Genomic DNA, 20,913 nt, shown 5'->3' with positions numbered 1-20,913 from the left:
TCTGCCTTACTTGCTCTTCAGTTAGCTAAGTTTGGCAACTATACCACTACTATAATTAATGCAATAATTAACCATCAATGAGCTGTCATCTGTTTAAAGTTGCCAATTATTTTGGTAATTGTTCATCAGTTTGTATGATTTTTTACCTCCTTACACTGAAATATTTTCTGCCTTACTTGCTCTTCAGTTAGCTAAGTAAGTATTATTGGCATGTGGACTAAACAAAGCTTCTGAGGACATATTATTTGGCTTTGGGAAACACTCACTGACTCACTATTTTTTTCACTTTTTTCTGGCATTTTATTGAATAAACAACTCCATGATTAATAGAGAAAATAATCAACAGATTAATTGTTAGTTGCAGCATTTAATGATACCATGCAGGGACATCGCTAATGTCAATGTAGTCTGCTTTTTATTCTTTCATTAATCAAGAAGTCATTACAAGTGTCGGCCGGCAGGAAACAGGAAACTCGAAGCAAACAAACGGGGGAAAAAACTGTCAAATGTTTTAAAACGTTTGCCTTTGTTTACAAATTTGAGCTTCATTTGTGCATCAAAAACCTGCCGTAAGACACTACAGTCTTCTAAGTACTGACTCAGGCCCAGTACTGCTCTGGAACACTGAAGAGGTTGAGGAGAGGTGCTGTGGTGTCCCTTAATCACCACGCCACACTTGTAACATTTCACTGAATATTGTTTTTTATTTACAGTATTTATTTTTTCTAGATTTTATTGATAGGACGGTGGAGAGTGGTCAGGACATGAATGAGGGACAAATGGGGAGTGCAGGGAGTGAACTGTGTTGTCCCAATCTGTACAAAAGATTTTATTCTTTCATTAATCAAGAAGTCATTACAAGTGTCGGCCAACATAGACAGATACACCTGAGACCTCAGTACGTCTAAAGAAGGACATGAGCTGATTGATACATAGCAATTTTTTTTTTCAATCTCTTATTGTTTTGTCTTTTAGTGCATGTTGTTTTTACTAATGTTGGGTTTCTGTATTTATTGATAATAAAGGAAACTCTCTCTCTCTCTCTCTCTCTACTCCCACTCTCTCCTTCAGACACAGCTAGACTTGCTGCTGCTGTCTCTGTCTCTCTCTAGGTGGGAATGCCAGCATCCCATAATGCCTTTCTCTGCAGTTTGGCTGCTCCGCCGCTCCGCCACGGCTCAAGTGCTCCTCAGTGCCCTGGTGCTCTCCTCGGCGGCCACAGCTCTCCAGGAGCTGAAGGCCACCGGCTGCCCTGAGAGCTGCTATTGCTCCCTGAGCGATGACGCCGGCGGCGATGGCGGGGAGCTGGTGGTGCGCTGCAGCGGCATGCTCCTCACCGAGGTGCCGAGGAACATCCCCAACGCCACCCGCCGCCTCTACCTGGACTACAACCAGCTGGCCAGCATCCCGGCCGACGCCTTCCTGGGACTCCCCCTACTGGCGGAGCTGGACCTCTCCCACAACAAGCTGGCCCGCCTGGAGCCCGGCTCCCTCGCGGCGCTCGGCCCGTCGCTGCAGAGCTTAGACCTGTCCTCGAATCAGCTGCAGGAGCTGGACCCCGAGGCGCTGGGCGGTCTGCAGTCCAAGACCAACTTGACCGACAACCCCTGGCACTGCGACTGCGCTCTGCAGGAAGCCATGCCAAAGCTGGAGCTGGAGCCGGCCTCGCTGGCCAGCGTGGTGTGCCACTCCACCGTGCCGGAGGACGCCGGCGCCACGGGAAAGTCCTTCGTCATGGTGGCCCAGGAGCTCGACCTGTGCGCCGGACTCAAACGGACCACCGACGTGGCCATGCTGGTGACCATGTTTGGCTGGTTCGCCATGGTCATCTCCTACCTGGTCTACTACGTGCGCGCCAACCAGGAGGACGCCCGGCGGCACCTGGAGTACCTCAAGTCGTTGCCCAACAAGCAGACCACTCCTGAGGAAACCTCCATCACCACTAGTACCATGGTCTAGCAACGCCATAATGGCACCTTAACTCCCAGTGAAAACCTTAACTTCCAGTGACTCGTGCAAGAACCGTTTGCCGCAGTGTCGACCAAGGCACAGCGCAGTAAACTTAGGCAGCGGTGCGAAGTGGCGACTGCTCTTTTGCACTGAACCCAGTTGCCAATGCTGCACAAACCACTTTGTATCCAGAGCGGCCTTAAGGAAAGCAGACAAGGCCGCTAAGGGATGTAGGAGAAAGGGGCAATGGAAAAAAGACTAGAAACCTGAGGTGCATTGAAATTCTTTGAAACATTTGAGATGAACATGTTTTCTTTTGATCTGTTGCATTTGAAAATTTTTGCATAAACATTCTTAAATTCTTCAATTGCAACAAAAACAACAAAAGCCCTTCATCCAGCGCCCATGTATGTTTGCAGAGAACTACCTCCTCAGTACATGTGAGAGCATTGAACGTTGAAATGTAAGCAGGAAACTCGAAGCAAACAAACGGGGGGAAAAACTGTCAAATGTTTTAAAACGTTTGCCTTTGTTTACAAATTTGAGCTTCATTTGTGCATCAAAAACCTGCCGTAAGACACTTCAGTCTTCTAAGTACTGACTCAGGCCCAGTACTGCTCTGGAACACTGAAGAGGTTGAGGAGAGGTGCTGTGGTGTCCCTTAATCACCACGCCACACTTGTAACATTTCACTGAATATTGTTTTTTATTTACAGTATTTATTTTTTCTAGATTTTATTGGATAGGACGGTGGAGAGTGGTCAGGACATGAATGAGGGACAAATGGGGAGTGCAGGGAGTGAACTGTGTTGTCCCAATCTGTACAAAAGATGTGTTAAAAAAAACAAACCAATGCAAGTTGTGTTATTTTCAACACATAAAAAAGCAATGTTGGAAACAACACAAACTGTTGTCCCTATCTGGACAAAAGATGTGTTATTTCAATACAATGCAAGTTGTGAACACATGACACTGTCATGACACATCATAACCCTACCCAATCCTAACCTCTAACCCTAATCCTAAACCTAACCTTAACCTTAACTCTAACACTAACCTTAACTTGTTATGACAAAAACCAAATGTCACTTAATAACAGAAGCGTGATACCATAAACGGTTATGACTTGTTTATGACACGTTCATGACAGTGTCATATCACTCTTATGTCAATACTGTCAAGTAAAGTGGTACTGAACATGGGGTATGGGGTGTGATGAGATGCTGCCTATTGCTGTACATGGACTCTTTGCAATTGCACCTTATGTCAGTAAAGCACTCATTTTTTCATGTTCTCCCTCTACCATGTACTTTCTGTCATGTAGAAGATGACAGCCGTATGCTTCGCTGTGAAAGCACATTCCACAGTACAACTTTTTCAGTCCTTTTGACCAGGCATTGTGAAGCGGCCTTCACATACAACGGGAAAATGACACTGCAGCACTCAAACCCATGATGTTCAATGGCTTGCCCAGCTCCAAAACAGTTATGTTATTGTGCCGAGAAAAGCGCAGTGCAAGAGTGCTGCCCAGAGATCTTACACACTGCATTCAAAGCGCATGGCTCTCATGGAGACTACTGTGTTGCTTGAAATGAACCTAGAGCAGTGTCACTGTAAATGTCTTTTAAGTAATGGATACGACTATAAGTCTAATATGAAGGGGGTCAATAAACCTTTTATTATAACAGAGAAAGAGTGTGCCATTCACAGGATATCTTGCATTCAGATTAAACTAAACGCCATGTCCAAACAACACTTTAAACTATGGGTACCATTTTTTTCTTCTAGATTGGCAAAATACTAGCCTGGATACCAGACTCTCTGGAGTACTGTAGGGAAAAGAAACCAAGTGGAAGCACGTAGGCAGGCGGAGCCCAGGCTAGCAAGATACTTGAGTATGGGGTGACTGATAGTAGATATCTAGAGAGCATAGCTGCACTTGGACCCACTTCCATAGACATTTTAGAAGGCTTAGCTGAAATGAAATTCAAGTTAGTACTGTATCTGAAATATGTAAGGTAAACAGAAACACTTTGAGTCTAGCATCCATGAAACATAATGAAGGGATTTATAAAGTCAAGTAGGGCCTTTTTGTATGCAACCCAAAGTGCTCCACACACAAGACATTGACACACAACACAAAAGATGCCGGATGGAGCGACGTAGTCGCCAGCGTACCCGTGACACCAAGACATAAGCAAACAAATGAACAAATAAAGAATTGAATGATATATATGTCTGTATAGTGTATACCCTTTGATATAAGCATAACTGCACAAATAAAAACAGTTGTCCTGTTCAGTTTGAATATTGGTGACATTTCAACATCATTTTCAGACAATCACACTCTGTTTAACATGGCATTGATGTGCACCAGGGTCCTGCCTGATTCAACCCAGAACAAATTGGTGCATAATGCTTTCAATGTGCTTCTCTCTTTCTAAGATGTCCTTTTCTTTTAATGGGTGAGTTGAAGTCAAATGAAATGAAGATCTTTTTCCAGGTTTTGCCATGCACAGTCATGGCTCTTTGCAGAGTGGACAATCTCATTAGTGTCATCACAGACTGGCCTCTCAAACTTGCTGAACCTATGACATATCGCTTAATGATACCCATTAATGGGTCTGCACACACACTCTTACACACACAGATACACACACACACACACACACACACATTATTATACAGCAGAAACCCATGGGACCATTTCAAATTTTCCTAAGCCATTTCAGTGATGATGAATAATTAAAGTCATTTTTACAGTAATTGCATCCATTCCGCTATTTCAAATCCATGTTCCTGTTACTTTACCAGGGGTGTCAAACTCATACAGGCAGTGGGCCGGATTTGTTGGAATGAGACCTCACAGGGGCCGTCATTCTCATGGTCAATTTTATTTCTCTGCATTGGTATCAGAGTGTTGTTTGATTATATACTCATTTACTATACCCACTCATGAGCAAACAAGTACAAATTATTTACTCGTCATATCCTGCTCTTTCTCTCTTGAAGATTTGTAGTGCTAGGTTTAATCAATTTATCACAGAAATTGCTTATTACAAATTGTGGATGTGAATATCTTTTCTTTCTAATTTTCCCTTCCTACCCAAAACTTCTTGGGGGGCGTACTAAATCTGCTGGCGGGCCTGATCTGGCCCCCGGGCCTTATGTTTGACACCCCTGCTTTAGACTCATTTGTCAACAGTCTTGCCCTCAATTAGTAGATTGGACTAAATGTGTTTCCCAGACCATTGGCATTTGCCATAACATGCCACTGTGTGTGTGGAATTTCTTGACCTCATTATGGGCTGGGACGTGAACATCTCTCCGTCTCGTGTTTCTGTGCCCGTATGTGAGAATGTCATTCGTCTTTGTGTGGGAATGCTAAGCACCTAGCGTGGCGACCTTTGCGTGGGTTTGATTGTGTTTGACTGTCCCGCTTCTTTTGTGTGCGCTGTGAGGTTTGCACCTCTCGTTTCACAAGGATGCGATCTACTTCAGAGGCACTCAATCAGTCCTGGGTGTCAGGACACGGTTCTGTCAACGTGCACGGCCTTTGAAACCAGAACTGGACTACTCAGTTACATGTCCCAAGATGGGGCAGCTTTCATTGATGTTTACTCTTTTTTCTTAGAGCCTCTATTTCACTTCACTTCACTTCTTGTTCGCTAGCTTTTGCTAGAAAATAGGCCTACAGTTTGGCTTTTATTGAATATATATTTTTTATATATATTTTTCATTTTGTGATTTCACTATATTCTTATTTTAATATCTGTGATGCTCTTTCTCACTACAGTCCATTGCAACCCAAATATGTCTCTGTGACTGAGATGAGATCAGGAAATGAGCATTTTTTACTGGATTCCTCCACAAAGCCCAAGGTCTGTCTGTTGCCTTCATCCCCAATCCTCTCCTCAGTATCAGATGTGTCACTAGACCCAACACTACTGGGGTACAGTCCAATCTAATGATAATAAACCTAACCTTATTTACTGGGGCCCAGTAAAATGGGACTATGCCCATGCTCAGTATGTAGGAATGCTCAACCACAGCCACATGTCATTTAAACATGGTTTCATGCAAACCTGTGGTTTTGAAACCATTAAAATGTTTTGGTCTTGCAAATGGCAAATGCAAAACCACATAATGGTCGGATGGTTTGCAGCGGCATAAATGTTATTCCCTTGGTGAATGTGACCCCCGGGCTATCCAGGTTTACAGTATATCAGCTGTTTTTTGAGAAGGCAAGGTCATTCCAGGGTTGCCAGGTTGGCAGTGCTATACACCTTTGTCTTCCCCAGATCCTCCCTTGGAGAATGCAAGGTCTCAGCAGCGTTACCAGGTTTGCAGCACTGCTGGGCTGGTCCTGTTGCTAGCTTGTTCATCAATAGGTGCCTGTAACACTGCCACAACGGTAGGCTCTCTCTCCCCTCCGGCACCGGGCACATGACTCCCCGTGGAGACCTAGCCTCGGCCCAGGGCAGGTAAGTAAATATTGTGTTTGAAATCTGACCCGAGGTGGGCCTGAGTTTGCTCTTTTATCAAATGACAAGCTGACAAAGTGTTGTGCTTGATAGCATCAGGCGTGGCGAGGTGATCTGAGTGTCACTCATTCATGTGAAATGTGGTACAATACAATACTCCTGGTGCACGCAGTAGACCAACACACAGCCATATCATATCATCTCTGTATGAAAAACTGGCAAAGACATTAGTCACGGTTCAACATGAGGTTGACAAACTTTATATTGAAATTGAGCTATACATTTAAATGAAACTGTCTCTTCTCAATTCCACTAAAATAATAAAGATGATGCAAAATGCAAGAATGACCAATTATGTTTGCCATTATTGCCTGAATGATTGAGTGTTTACTGCTGATCTTTAATGAAATACTGAGTCTTGTGAGTCTTCACTAAACAAATCAGAATGCTAATCAAATTCCTAATGCTATCAAGGTCCTGGGATATTGCAGTGATTGCTCTTTGCAATTTCATGCATATTTGAATTTTCCTCTTTATGCCCTTTAGCCAATATTGTTTGTTAGGACCAATAACATTCATATGCACAACATATTTATATGCCATAATGAGAAGGGGGGGGGGTCTAACAAAGAACAAATAATGCCTGATCTACCTGGTCAACTCAGATGACTGTCATCAGAAAACATGACAGATACCCATTATCTCCTATTCCTGGTTGCTACAATCAGTGTCTTTTCACAAGGCTCAGCAGGCATCTTTGTCAACTACACAGATTGTACGCCAGCATGCCAAATGGGAAGGTGTCTCCTGAAATAGAGATTAGCCTGCAGCCTCTTGATTAGAGCAGTGGCTGATTTAGTCTCACTCTGCCGGCTCAATCAGCTAACTACCCTGTGCATCGCCTGTGATTTGGCACAGCAATCAAGCTCTTTGTGCATGATGCAGTCAGAGGCTGGGTTCAGATGAGAGAGCCACAGCATAACATCCTGCGGCTGACTCGTATCGTAGACTCCAGGAATTGCACCTTGTCAGTCCCTGTTTGCAACTCATGAGACACTAATTTCATATTAGGCCTACACATTCAAAATTAGGCTACTTGAAGGGTCAATTCGAATGTTGAACATTTCCAATATCGAATTTAAATAAACAAAAACAACAATATGTCCAATGCACACAAACATGACAGATACCCATTATCTCCTATTCCTGGTTGCTACAATCAGTGTCTTTTCACAAGGCTCAGCAGGCATCTTTGTCAACTACACAGATTGTACGCCAGCATGCCAAATGGGAAGGTGTCTCCTGAAATAGAGATTAGCCTGCAGCCTCTTGATTAGAGCAGTGGCTGATTTAGTCTCACTCTGCTGGCTCAATCAGCTAACTACCCTGTGCATCGCCTGTGATTTGGCACAGCAATCAAGCTCTTTGTGCATGATGCAGTCAGAGGCTGGGTTCAGATGAGAGAGCCACAGCATAACATCCTGCGGCTGACTCGTATCGTAGACTCCAGGAATTGCACTTCCAATTCAGGAATGCCCCCACACAGCGTGTACATATCTGATTACAAAACGTTTGTGAGAATTTTTCTGACAGGTAAGAGTGCATGACGACTGTTTGATGTTGTTGATACACGTACAGGTTGTCTGCTTTGTGACAGAGCTCTTGTTCTTTTCACTGAGCTCGTGTTCATCCAGATGTCAGCAAGGCCAAATAACCCTGCGCCATCAAACCCCCCCACACACCCTACAGACACACACACACACACTCATCACCCTCACTGCTATGTTACTCAAGCGTTAGTGATACCATCACCTGGTAACAAGACACAAGTCGCCGTGGATAGGGTGACACATTCAATCTAACAAAACCTTGCCACCCACCACCTCTCATCTGCTCAGGATCCGGTTTCATCCTGAGATGCGCAGCGGTGGTCCCTGAAGATAAGGTGCAGAGGTTGATTGCTGTTGATGCTGAAATGGCAGATAGGGCACTGACAAAAATTAACTACACGGTGTCATTCAGACACTCAAGAAAGAGGCGGTCTCTCTCTCTCTCTCTCACTCTCTCTGTGTTTGGGTGAGTTATGGCACTTGACTCTAAAGGTTTGGGGAAAAGGAATCCCTTGCAGAGAGAGCCCCTCTCTGGTTGCCAGGTGCAAATGTTTTCCTGTAGTCACCCATAACAGAAGTGTCAGGTGCATAGCCTATAAAGGGCCTAAAAGGTCTTCTTTTTATTCCATATATTCAGAATTTAACTGTTTTTTTCTATAGTTCCAATGACTTTGAGGGCCTTCATGTGGCCTTGGAAACTCATTTTGAAATCCACAACACCAGAGTGTCACTATAGGCATAAGTGACTCTCAGAGGTCCTGCCAGACATTTGAGGCCCTAAGATGATAATATGGGCCTCCCAACAATAATAATTTTGGTAGGCCTACCAGTATGTTCTGGGAGACCCTCCTGTCAGTGCAAGCCAGACCCTTGAAATCCACTTAACTTCCCCTTGCCAGCCTACATATAAAGGATAACAATGGCATTTAACAACAAAAGTAATTTTTGATATTGTCCATAATGTGCCTACACAGTATTCTCTTTTGAGTTGAAAACTCTTTAATGTAGCCCAAGGTTTTGCCAGTTCATAACCATCCTTGTCAGTCCCTGTTTGCAACTCATGAGACACTAATTTCATATTAGGCCTACACATTCAAAATTAGGCTACTTGAAGGGTCAATTCGAATGTTGAACATTTCCAATATCGAATTTAAATAAACAAAAACAACAATATGTCCAATGCACACCAACATGTCCCAGAACGATATTTTCTGATATCTTTGAGTTTTCCTGTTGTTGTGTTTCTTAACTAGTTATGTCTGTTTCCCAGAGTTCTTTGCGCGCCGCAATAGTTGCCAGTCATTCTGCTGATAAACTGATAAAAGTGAGTGTTGTTGTTCATTGACTCGATTATCAGTGGCTCCTTGATTGTTGTTTACATCTTTTTGCGATTTTGCTCTGTGCTAAATAGTGTTTTCTACTTGTAGAGAAAAGATGAAGGAACAAACAGCTAAGAGACGTGAAAAGCCCAAAGATTCAAAAGCTGACAAGCAGAAGGAGACAGGCCCCGAACCTCAGGATGTTGAGATGCCCGAGGAGGACGCCGCCGGCTCGGCAAAGCCTCCAAAGGAAATCGACAGCCTTACGTTAGAGGGTAACTTATTTAGTCACAACTGGTTAATGTTGTCTAAGTAATGAACGTTGTGTTTCTGTGTGTGGCGTTCATAATCCTTCAACTGTAAATGTACGGTGTTTAGCATGCTATTAGCTAGGTAGCTAGCAAGTTAACGTTCGCTAATAGCTAACAGCACCCTGACATTGGCTACCCACAGAACAGAAAAGTGCTATGCCGACCCTAGGTTGTAGAAATGGCTAATGTTAGCAATGTAGCTAACACTTAGCGAGCTAGTACTAGTAATCTGTCATAATAATGTCCGTTAATCATTGTTGATGTTTTCTGTGTTCGTGTCTTCATTGTAATATGAATTTCTGTTTTGTGAGTTTAAATACCCAGATTTGTTTTAATTTGTTATGTGTAGACAGGGATTCAGTAATTACCTGAGTCAGTCTACTTGCCAATGTAACGTCACGCTATAGTAATGATGTGTAAGTACTTGTTAAGGTTAACGTTAGCATACATATTTTTTAGTGGAACTACTGCTACATTGGAGTACTTTCTGTTGAGGTTGTTCTTAACAACGTTTCATGTCCGTTAACGTTAAATATTCGCAACGTTAACAGTTATTCAAATCTGTGTTGTCATCCTCCACCCGGCCTTCTAAACATGCACCATTTATAGAAATATTACTGCATGGGATTAGCATAAGTACATCATTGTGGAACAAGAGCATCATTTGACTCTGTATAGAGACCAATGAATGACTTTGTGAGTGGCAGTAATTACAATTCTAAACACACACAGTTAGTTTCCCGTACTGCTGGACTTATTGAGAATTTCAATGGAGATTTTAGGCTAGGATTAGGCTTATACCATGCACTGAAAACCAACAACATGGGGTATTGAAATATTGTAAATGATTTGCTTAATACAAAAAAGTGCATTTTGCATGCAGTTCTGAGGTTTAATTGGCTTTCACTGCATTTTATTATTTAATTAAACATTTAATTATCCTGTGAAAATGCATCCCTGTGGTAAGTGTACACATGCCCTGTTTAACCCGTACCAGACATCAAGGAGCATGTGAAGCAGATTGAGAAGGCTGTGTCGGGGAAGGAGCCACGCTTCGTGCTGCGGGCCCTGCGCGCTCTGCCCTCCACCAGTCGACGCCTCAACCCCAATGTCCTCCACAAGGCTGTCACCGGCTTCTTCACCTCCAACGCTGCCGGCAAGGACTTCCTTCTGGGCTTCTTGGAAGAGGTAGGCCTATGCCAACACTGCATGGGTCTCAGGAGGATGGCCCTTGGGATGGTCATCAGTACTAGCCCTAGGCTGACTGGACTAGAGTAGATGGGGATAAATAGAGGAATTGATTTGTTGTTGTTTGTTGTTGGGTTTGTTTTGATCCGCTCATTGATCTCCTTTTCCTCTCTCTTCTCTCAGCCCATGGACATGGAGGGCGACGTGCAGTTCAGGCCTCGCACAGGAAAAGCTGCGGCGACTCCTCTGCTGCCCGAGGTCGAGGCCTATCTGCAGTTGCTCCTGGTGGTCTACCTCACCAACAACAAGCGCTACCCAGAGGCAAGCCCTGCCAGAGAATTTATTTTAGGGGAAGATGGCAATCTTAGCACTTAGCAGTTGTCATGATCATAAAACATAACAGCTAACTAGCTTTATCATTATCAAGTCTTTGGCAACATCAAACATTTTCCTAACCTTAGCATAAACAATTCTCATTCACTTAAATGAAGAAGGACTGGCACTTTTCTTTTAAAACAGCATTTAGCCACCATATTTTACTAAGCGTTGCCAGACTCAAATTCTTGCGCCATTTGGATTGGTGTTTCAACCTAACCTGGAAGTAAGCCCGGATATACTCTGGCCACAAAATTTGAGGATGTCAAATGCTTTATCGCTGTTTTTAGTTAGTATAAATATATATACTCTTTTGATCCCGTGAGGGAAATTTGGTCTCTGCATTTATCCCAATCCATGAATTAGTAAAACACTCAGCACACAGTGAACACACAGTGAGGTGAAGCACACACTAATCCTGGCGCAGTGAGCTGCCTGCAACAACAGCTGCGCTCGGGGAGCAGTGAGGGGTTAGGTGCCTTGCTCAAGGGCACTTGAGCCGTGCCTACTGGTCGGGGTTCGAACCGGCAACCCTCCGGTTACAAGTCTGAAGCGCTAACCAGTAAGCCACAGCTGCCCCATAGTTAATCTTTCAAAGATATTGCTCGGTCAATGTCTTGTATAACACACGATAATGCAATGTAAACGTCTCATTTCTTCAGAGGCAGCCATTGTGTTCTAACAGAATCTACTCAAGCACACTCGGGTGACCTGGGTGACTGCTTCACTGTTGCTCATCTGTCCGTCCCACCCAAACAATTTGACTGACCTAAAAACGTCTAAACCAGACACAGACTTTGAGAATAGAATTGATTAGGCAAATTAGGGATTTGTTCAGGGTACTTGGTTCACTTTTTCCAAAGGAATCCATAAAAAAAAGAGAAATCTTGTAGTTGACAAGTCTATACCCCACTGCTGTTGTGCCTTTTCACTCGGAGATTAAAATGTCCTTCAGAAGATCTCTCCCCCTGTTAGGGCCCAAATATAGTCCCGCATCTGTATCCCACGCACGCGACGCGTCACAAGAATTGAGCCACCAATGCGGCATGCGGGGGTGTCTTGTGCCTCCCAACATAGGGGACCACGCGTCAATGACGCACATCTTCAACGTGCAGTAAATGTGCATAAGGAGCATGCCGCTTGCTGTAGACACTTTAGCCACTTGGCTTTAACAGCCATACGGTGTTTTTTGGGGAATCCTAGTTTTCGGTATATGTGGCAAAGTTGAGCTAGGACTGGGTATGGCTGTTTGACTATGGCTTACCTTTTATTTAAAAACTCTGTCCTAATACTTTTCCTCTCCTTCCTTTCTTCTCCTCCTTCCTTTCTTCTCCTCCTTCCTTTCTTCTCCTCCTTTCTTTCTTCTCCTCCTTTCTTTCTTCTCCTCCTTCCTTTCTCTCTTCGGTATTCCTATGCACCACCCTTGCAGGCTCAGAAGGTGTCTGACGACCTGTTGCAGAAGATCGGCTCCCAGAACCGCCGAGCTCTGGACCTGGTGGCCGCCAAGTGTTACTACTACCACTCCCGTGTCTACGAGTTCCTAAACCAGCTGGACGTTGTACGCAGGTATCCACTCCTTCCTGCCCCTGCCTGCCTCCAGATCACCACTGCCTAAGGCCTGTTGAAGAGAATGGTCACAACAATGTGATTAGAATGTTTGCAAACCGAGAGTTCTGCACTATGATGCAACAATTTTTGATTCAAATTTCGATTTTCATTGGCTATAAGGTTTTTTTTTTTTATCATTCTGAAAAAAACACTGAAATAAAAGGGATCCCCATCAATATAGTTCCTCATGACATTATCGTTCTAGTATGTGGTGTGGGCATCGTTGTTCAGCTAGAGTGATATGTACCATATCGCATAGGTGCCCTATATCTATCTATCTATCTATCTATCTATTTATGAAAAGTTACATTTTCCTCCTTTTTCTTGTTATGTCTTATTATTGATTGTGTCATCATTCATGGACATTGGACTTTTTCATGAATCCTGTCCCCTCTCTATCTCTTCTCTCTCTCTCTCCCTCTCTCTCAGTTTCCTGCACACTCGCCTGCGGACGGCGACCCTGCGCCATGACGCCGATGGCCAGGCCACCTTGCTGAACCTGCTGCTGAGGAACTACCTGCAGTACAACCTGTACGACCAGGCCGAGAAGCTCGTGTCCAAGTCTGTCTTTCCGGAGCTGGCCAACAACAACGAGTGGGCTCGTTACCTCTACTACACAGGTGAGCGAGGAACGAGTGGGCGCATTACCTCTGCTACACAGGTGAGCTAGGAACGAGTGGGCTCGTTACCTCTGCTACACAGGTGAGCGAGGAACGGCTGCCTCTGCCTTGGACATTAAGATGAGCGGACTTGATTTTGGAGGTCAAAGGTCAAGGTCACTGTGACCATATGTACTGTATGTGAATACAGTCTTGTGAATACTATATCTCTAGAATGTCCCGAGTTCATCAAATTTGGTATGAAATTTCTCTTGGAGTTAAAGTTGGTTAGATTCCTTTTAACTCTATAATCTAACATGCTTCGCCACACAAGTGTATGTCAACCACAAACTCATGGCCAGGCATAGACATACCACCGCAATGCAGCAATTCTAGGCTTTTCTGTATTTATTTCCAAAGTTATGGTAAAAAGCAGAGCAAATGGCACTGTAACATCTCTAACTCTCTCTCTCTTTGTCTCTCTCTTTGTCTCTCTCTCTCTCTCTCTCTCTCTCTCTCTCTCTCTCTGTCTATCTCTCTCTCTCTCTCTCTATCTCTCTCTCTCTCTCTCTATCTCTCTCTCTATCTCTCTCTCTCTCTCTCTCTCTCTCTCTCTCTCTCTCTCTCTCTCTCTCTCTCTCTCTCTCTCTCTCTCTCTCTCCTTTCTTCTCTTCTTTAGGACGCATTAAGGCCATTCAGCTGGAGTACTCTGAGGCCAGGAGGACGCTGACGAACGCCCTGAGGAAGGCCCCCCAGCACACTGCCGTGGGCTTCAAGCAGACCGTGAGTTCCTGCTCTCTCAATCTACATCTCCATCGCTGTCTGTCCAACGATCTTGCTCAAAAACGCCACCAATTAACGTCGTTTTGCTCTCAATCAAAAGTCTGAAGTCGTTAACTACTGTAAATAGACCCTAGGTAGTTTACACTAAAGCTTAAAGTTACACTTTAAAGAGTATTTTTAGTATTTTCAGAATAAAAAAAGACAGTATTTTATTTTTGATACATGGCGTGGTTACTGTATTTTGTAGTTTATTTTGATGCATGTAAAATTTTATATTTTATTTGAAAATACTTTTAGTAAGACAGGATACATGCACTCTTGCTACTGACAAAAACGGTAACAATTGTGATTCAGTTACCCATATGGCTGATAATTGCTGTTTAGCAATATGCTAACCGTTTAAACCTGCATATTACAGTTTACCAATAATACACATGACTTAACATTTGTATTTCTCTGTCTTAACACATTTTGGTATCAGGCATGCACACAGGTCTTCACACAACGTGAATAACAGGCAATTCAGGCAACAAACCTGCTAACTAATTATAGTATCTGTGGGAATTTCACACATGTCGTGAGGCTGCACTCCTGATGTCTATTCTCTGTGCGTATGTGTGTGTTTCTCGGATGCATAATTTGCTTCCTGGCTGAAGCTTGTTCTCATCTCTCTCTCTCTCTCTCTCTCTCTCTCTCTCTCTCTCTCTCTCTCTCTCTCTCTCTCTCTCTCTCTCTCTCTCTCTCTCTCTCTCTCTCTCTCTCTCTCTCTCTCTCTCTCTCTCTCTCTCTCTCTCTCTCTCACTCAGGTGCATAAGTTGTTGATTGTGGTGGAGCTTCTGCTGGGAGAGATCCCGGACCGTCTGCAGTTCCGCCAGCCCTCTCTGAAGAGGTCCCTCATGCCTTACTTCCTGCTCACTCAGGGTAAACATTCATTCATTGAGGGTAGTCCTCATTTTCAGTGAAGCCAAGATTACACAGTAACAATGGAATAACAAGAGATATAGTATAATAATTGTGGAAAACAAAATATAACAAATAATAAGGTAACCTACATAACATTATAAAAGAAGGGAAAAACAAAAATACAGAGTATTTTTTATATTGTATATAAAATACAAAGTATTCATAATAAAATAACATTTACATAAAACAAGTACAATTTGACATAGGAAGGTTTGTGATTACATGTCTGAATTGATTATAGGAAAGTAGAGAGTTCATTTTTATGTTGCATTGGAGATTATTCCAGGAAGTAGGGGCACCATAACAAAAGGCCGACTTTCCAAACTCCAAAGTGTGGATACGAGGAACCTTGAGCATCAAACAGTCATTTCAAATCATCACACACAGACACTCCGGTCTCATGGGCTCTGCAGAGCTTCCGCCTCGGCAGCCATAGTGTTACAGAGGCCTGGCAACTCCCCTGCTGTGATATTAGATTTGATGAAGTACTGTAATTACCCAACTATTAACTGCGGTTTATACATCGAAAAATTTCTTCAGCTATGAAGCTAATACATGGGAGCAGTTAAAGATGCAGTTGGCAAGATTTTTTTTAATCATATTCACTGAAACCGACACTATGCTGACTATCTGACAGAACAACATAAATCAGCTGGTTTTAGAAAAAAAACCCCGCACTTCTACCTCCACCTAGAGCCTGTTATTTGTTTTGCAAAAATCCACAGCTCCCGGTTCTTCCAGTCCAATGACACCAATTCTGGTCTGTGATCTGACTGTCAATCACAGTCTGGTGCAGTCTGGTGCGCACTGACGAGCACAAAAAGAGATGAGCGGGTGCTCGGTGGCAGGGCTCGAAATTAACGATGTCCCGACGTCCCGGGGACCATAAAAAATGCTTCCGGGACACAATAGAATGATGTCTGGGACAACTCTGGGACAGTAGAAAAAATGGCAAAGCAAATTTCAAAATAGGTACTTTTTCCCTAAACTGTTCACATGGGAATCTAAACGTATCTTTCTTGTCCGAATAAAATACAGAATCTGGCCTATACAAAATTTGACCTGGCGGATTTTGGCAGCTGGCAAAAGCAGCGTTAGCCAGCTGATCTGTAAAGAAGCGGTTTTGTACACGCAGCCTTACAACACTGTTTAGGCTACTGCTCTTCAAATCACCGTAGGCTACAATGTTATTTTTGGTACAAATATAGTAAGATACCCAAATGGGCTGGGTGCTTGCGTTTCCTTAGGAATCTGCCGCATTGGTTAAATGAATATTGTGACTTATAGGCCGACACAAAAAAAGGGCAAGGGCGGTAGGCCTAATGGGTCACTTTCCCATATAGAGGTTAACTTACCTAACTAGCAGGCAGGTAAATGGCATTTGTTTTCATGACATTGTGAACATTTTTTGACTGATAGTGTAGGCCTAAGGTTACACTGGTGTTCTAAAAAAACAAGATGACAGTCCTCTCTGACTAAAACGGTGCGTGTTTTCTGTCATTGACAGACAAACGTCACCAATATCATGCTGAGCTAAATAGCCTACTGCAACTGCGCGATTTGACAAAACGATAGTGTTGCAAGGTAGCCTATAACAATGAAAACAGTTATTTAAGTCAGCATTTGACATTTCGCTGTGGCAGTTCTAAGGGGTGTCCAAACTGCGGCCCGCCATGCACTTTAATCCGGCCCGCCGAGCATTTATTAGTTTATCAAATTATTAAAATAGGCCGCTCGCTATTTTTTCCAGCAATAGACGACGTTGTGGTTAACTGGCTACTGCAAACTGCTTTACACTCTTCTTAGAGAACGTTTACAATGTCAAAACAGCTTGTTACATCGAGATACATATTCTAACCACGCTTTGCTAATTCATTTAATTGGGAACGATTTGAGGGTGAGAGCGTGGCAGGAGAGTAGGCTAGCCTATCTGACAGCTTTGTGGTAATTTCCCACTCTAGGCTACTTATTGTTTTCACTGAGATCTGTGGCCATGACATCACACCAAACTGACATTGAAATTAAAGACACGTGAAAATAGATTATTGACGGAATGTTTTACAACCCTGTCCGTCAAAACGATGGACAATGAATGTCTAGTGCAACCTCAAAAAAGAGCCAAAAGCGCAATCTCTGAAAATGAGTGTTGTGTGAAACAGCAGATGATTAATGAAATGGTGTTTAATAAATTGTTCAGAACTGACATGGTGGACCAGAACGAGTTAATTAAGTGATGCAAGTTACTGATTATTATGCTGTTTATTATGTAGAATGGGGAAAAAACAAGAACTTGAATTTGGGACACTGGTGTTTAAGTCCGGGACAGTGCCAAGTAGAATTCGGGACAGCTGCGGGACACTGAGAAAAAAAGTTAATTTCGAGCCCTGCTCGGTGGTAGTGGGGGAGGGGCATGAGAGTTGTAAACATTAAACATTTTGGCTAAGTCCCCTCAATCTGTCTGTCTTGCCAACTGCAGCTTTAATATGGTATTAATATGGTTTTGGTCTTTGATGCAACCTCCAAAAGCAAAACTAATTCCTGCCTTTTGTTCTTTTATTCCCCCCGTGTCCCCTCCTCAGCCGTGAGAACAGGGAATCTGGCCAAGTTCAATCAAGCCCTGGACCAGTTTGGGGAAAAGTTCCAGACTGATGGCACCTACACCCTCATCATCCGCCTACGACACAACGTCATTAAAACCGGTAAGCGTTCTGCCACATCCACATCCATGAATGAACCCTTGCCCTTGAGCAATCCGGGCGCCGGATCAAAGGCCCATTCACACCAAGAACGATAACTATAAGTAAATATCGTTCTCGTTAATATGAATGAAAAAGTTCACACATAAACTATAACGATAACGACATGAAGAACGATATCGTTGAGGATCACTTTCAGAGCGATTTTTCAGAATGATAAAAAGCTAAAAGCTAATCAGAACCCATCGAATTTTAATTTTTATCATTCTGGTTATAGTTATAGTTATCGTTCTTGGTGTGAATAGGCCTTAAAGGCTGCCCACATCGCTGGGTGTGTGTTTGCTCCTGGTGAGGTCACTGCTCCGAATGTTTGTACGCTACCCCCACATGGACAAAATGCAGAGAACAAATGTCCTCCTAGGACTGATAAAGTATAACTATCTAACAGCAGACGGATCAAGGGATTGCGGGACATGACTGTTTTTCCCCCCCCTTTTTTTGTGTTTTGCCTGCAGGTGTGCGTATGATCAGCCTGTCCTACTCGCGCATCTCTCTAGCCGACATTGCCCAGAAGCTGCAGCTGGACAGCCCCGAGGACGCCGAGTTCATTGTGGCAAAGGTAACCGACAGTTCACTAGTTCACAACACAAAATTTGCATTTGCATCAAGACATGCAATAGAAAAACGTGTTTGGCGAGGTCTCTGACCAGGGTCCTGAAGTGTTTTGTGGGATCGTGCAAGAGTCAACTGCGTAGGCAGGAGTCATGCAGGATCCGGTCCTACACTCCTTCATCCTTAACTAAGGAAGACTGGAGGGGTGAGGGAAGGTGGTGGGTTGCGAGCAAAGTTAAGCCGATGCTGCTGCTTTGGCAGGTAGACTGCGATTAAATTACCTGGCATATGAAGAAGGAGGCGTGGCAAATTCGATCATGCTCCTCCCGAACTTCTGTTTTTAAATGCCATTAATAATCAATTTGACCAGTGGTTAGGGCACAATTAAAGAGTCTGTAAGACTGCACACATTTGTGCAGGTTTTTTTTTTTTTTGTGTTTATTTTCGTGCTTGTTGCATCCTTAACTTGAATATGTATTATGATGGGATATGCATTGATGTTTATAAAATCATCTTTGTATACATGGCACATGCATTCATGACCAAAATATAAATGTATTACAAAAATAAAAAATATCTGACGACCGAAGCTGACTAGCTTGTTAACTTAAATACCCCTTTCCCCAGGCCATCCGAGATGGCGTGATCGAGGCCAACATCAACCACGAGAAGGGCTACGTGCAGTCCAAGGAGACCATGGACATCTACGGCACGCGGGAGCCGCAACTCGCCTTCCACCAGCGGATCTCCTTCTGCCTGGACATCCACAACATGTCTGTCAAGGTGTGTGTCTCAGTAAAAATAGCAATAAAGCACGCACATCCACAACATGTCTGTCAAGGTGCGTGTCTCAGCAAAAATAGCAATAAAGCACGCACATCCACAACATGTCTGTCAAGGTGCGTCTCAGTAAAAATAGCAATAAAGCACGCACATCCAAAGAATTGGGTGCTGGACGAAATTGTGAAGAAATGAAGAAAGGCCGCTACATCAATAGCTCCAAATATAATTTTATGTAATGTTTCTCACCAATAGCTCCAAATATAATTGTATGTAACGTTTCTCACCAATGAACGTGTGTGTGCGCGTTCTCTCCAAAGAGCAGGGATGTAGTGGAGGACCAAAGTAAACGCAGTTTATCCACCTCAGAGAAATAGAGTTTATCTACCTGTTATTATGACCACCGCGCAGCGAAGCGGCGGTCATATAGGTTTAGTCTTTTTTTTTTTTTTCCGCATGTCCAAATTTCCGTCAAGGATTCCCGTGACACTGTAAGACCGGGGTACACGAAACTAGGTGGGCATAAGACAACATTATTAACATTAGAATGAACTAAGCCTGCCTGTTAGCCTGGTCGGGACCAGGCTAGGTAGAGAATAAATCCCTTCCTTATGTGCCATCTCTTTTGTGAAAACAGGTCAAGGCTAAATTCATCCAGGATAACCAAAAAATCCCAGTTTAATCCCTTATCTAGGTTTTGTGAACCCCCCCTCTCTGGGCGTAGCCATCATGCTACACCAAAAGCTACAAATATAATTTTATGTAACATTTCTCACCAATAGCGGACTGGTGTGTGTCTCTCCCCTGCTATGGATAGTCTTACTCCTAGTGACACATCAAGGTCAGGTATGCCTTGTGTACGTATGGATTAGGTAATACCAGAGTGCTTGCGCAGGTCTGGAAAACTACAGAACTATGAAATAAAGCCTTTAAGATGTTGACTCTGTGTGGGTGAATTTCGTCATTGCAAATAAATGGTGACTGTTTAGATGACCGACTGGTGAAACGTTTCCTTTTACTCACAGGCCATGAGATTCCCGCCAAAAGCCTACAACAAGGACCTGGAGTCGGCAGAGGTACGGTTGTCTGTTGTCATGCTTTTGGGAATCACTTTACTCTCATTGGCTAATATCCTCATTGAATATAATCACCACTGCTGGGCGATATTCTAATAATAATATGCAATAACCCACACTGAATATTATCACACTGTATATAAAACCATATTTTGTATATAGCGTCTCAGAACTGTGCACCTTACCCCCCTCTTTTTTCCACTACTTATATACTATACTACGTATAGTGACAATAAAATGTATTCTATACATTGTATTCTATTCTATACATTATATTATATGCTATAAATTAAAATAAACATGCTGTCTGCTTGCCTTAAATGGGCTCCATCCTAAACCTACCCAGACGTATGATGACATGATGCATGATATGTATTTTGTAGAGTAGATTCAGATGGAATATGTTCACCCATACAGTAAATGTTGGATTCATCAACTGTGTGCGCGTGTATGTGTAAATAACATTTGATGTTTTGGTTTGGTCAGGAGCGGAGAGAGGTGTGTGTGTGTGTGTGTGTGTGTGTGTGTGTGTGTGTGTGTGTGTAAATAACATTTGATG

At 43.3% G+C, this 20,913-nt stretch overlaps 2 protein-coding genes across 2 annotated transcripts in view; both read left to right on the top strand.

The window, feature by feature from the left end:
- The first annotated feature begins 1,134 nt into the window (after positions 1-1,134).
- LOC125287412 (leucine-rich repeat-containing protein 3-like) lies at positions 1,135-2,083 on the top strand. Its single transcript, XM_048233248.1, has one exon. It carries the CDS (start codon positions 1,135-1,137, stop codon positions 1,957-1,959), a length of 825 nt encoding a protein of 274 aa, XP_048089205.1. The 3' UTR covers positions 1,960-2,083.
- A 7,310-nt stretch (positions 2,084-9,393) lies between these two features.
- Positions 9,394-20,913, top strand: part of psmd3 (proteasome 26S subunit, non-ATPase 3) — a 14,275-nt gene continuing 2,755 nt past the window's right edge. The window contains exons 1-11 of the mRNA XM_048233228.1: positions 9,394-9,638; positions 10,672-10,862; positions 11,046-11,183; positions 12,667-12,803; positions 13,275-13,465; positions 14,124-14,227; positions 15,034-15,148; positions 17,770-17,889; positions 18,402-18,505; positions 19,126-19,281; positions 20,304-20,354. Of these exons, the coding sequence (XP_048089185.1) occupies positions 9,479-9,638; positions 10,672-10,862; positions 11,046-11,183; positions 12,667-12,803; positions 13,275-13,465; positions 14,124-14,227; positions 15,034-15,148; positions 17,770-17,889; positions 18,402-18,505; positions 19,126-19,281; positions 20,304-20,354 (1,467 nt within the window). The 5' untranslated portion in view covers positions 9,394-9,478. The remainder of the gene's footprint in view (positions 9,639-10,671; positions 10,863-11,045; positions 11,184-12,666; positions 12,804-13,274; positions 13,466-14,123; positions 14,228-15,033; positions 15,149-17,769; positions 17,890-18,401; positions 18,506-19,125; positions 19,282-20,303; positions 20,355-20,913) is intronic.

This window comes from Alosa alosa, chromosome 22 (assembly GCF_017589495.1).
Source record: "Alosa alosa isolate M-15738 ecotype Scorff River chromosome 22, AALO_Geno_1.1, whole genome shotgun sequence".
In the NCBI taxonomy this organism is placed as follows: Eukaryota; Metazoa; Chordata; class Actinopteri; order Clupeiformes; family Clupeidae; genus Alosa; species Alosa alosa.
The sequence above is the reverse complement of the archived record's forward strand: the minus strand, read 5'-3'. Positions and strand labels throughout refer to the sequence as shown.

Excerpts from the sequence above, each read along its gene's own strand:
- LOC125287412 (XM_048233248.1), top strand. The coding sequence starts at position 1,135 with ATGCCTTTCTCTGCAGTTTGGCTGCTCCGCCGCTCCGCCACGGCTCAA.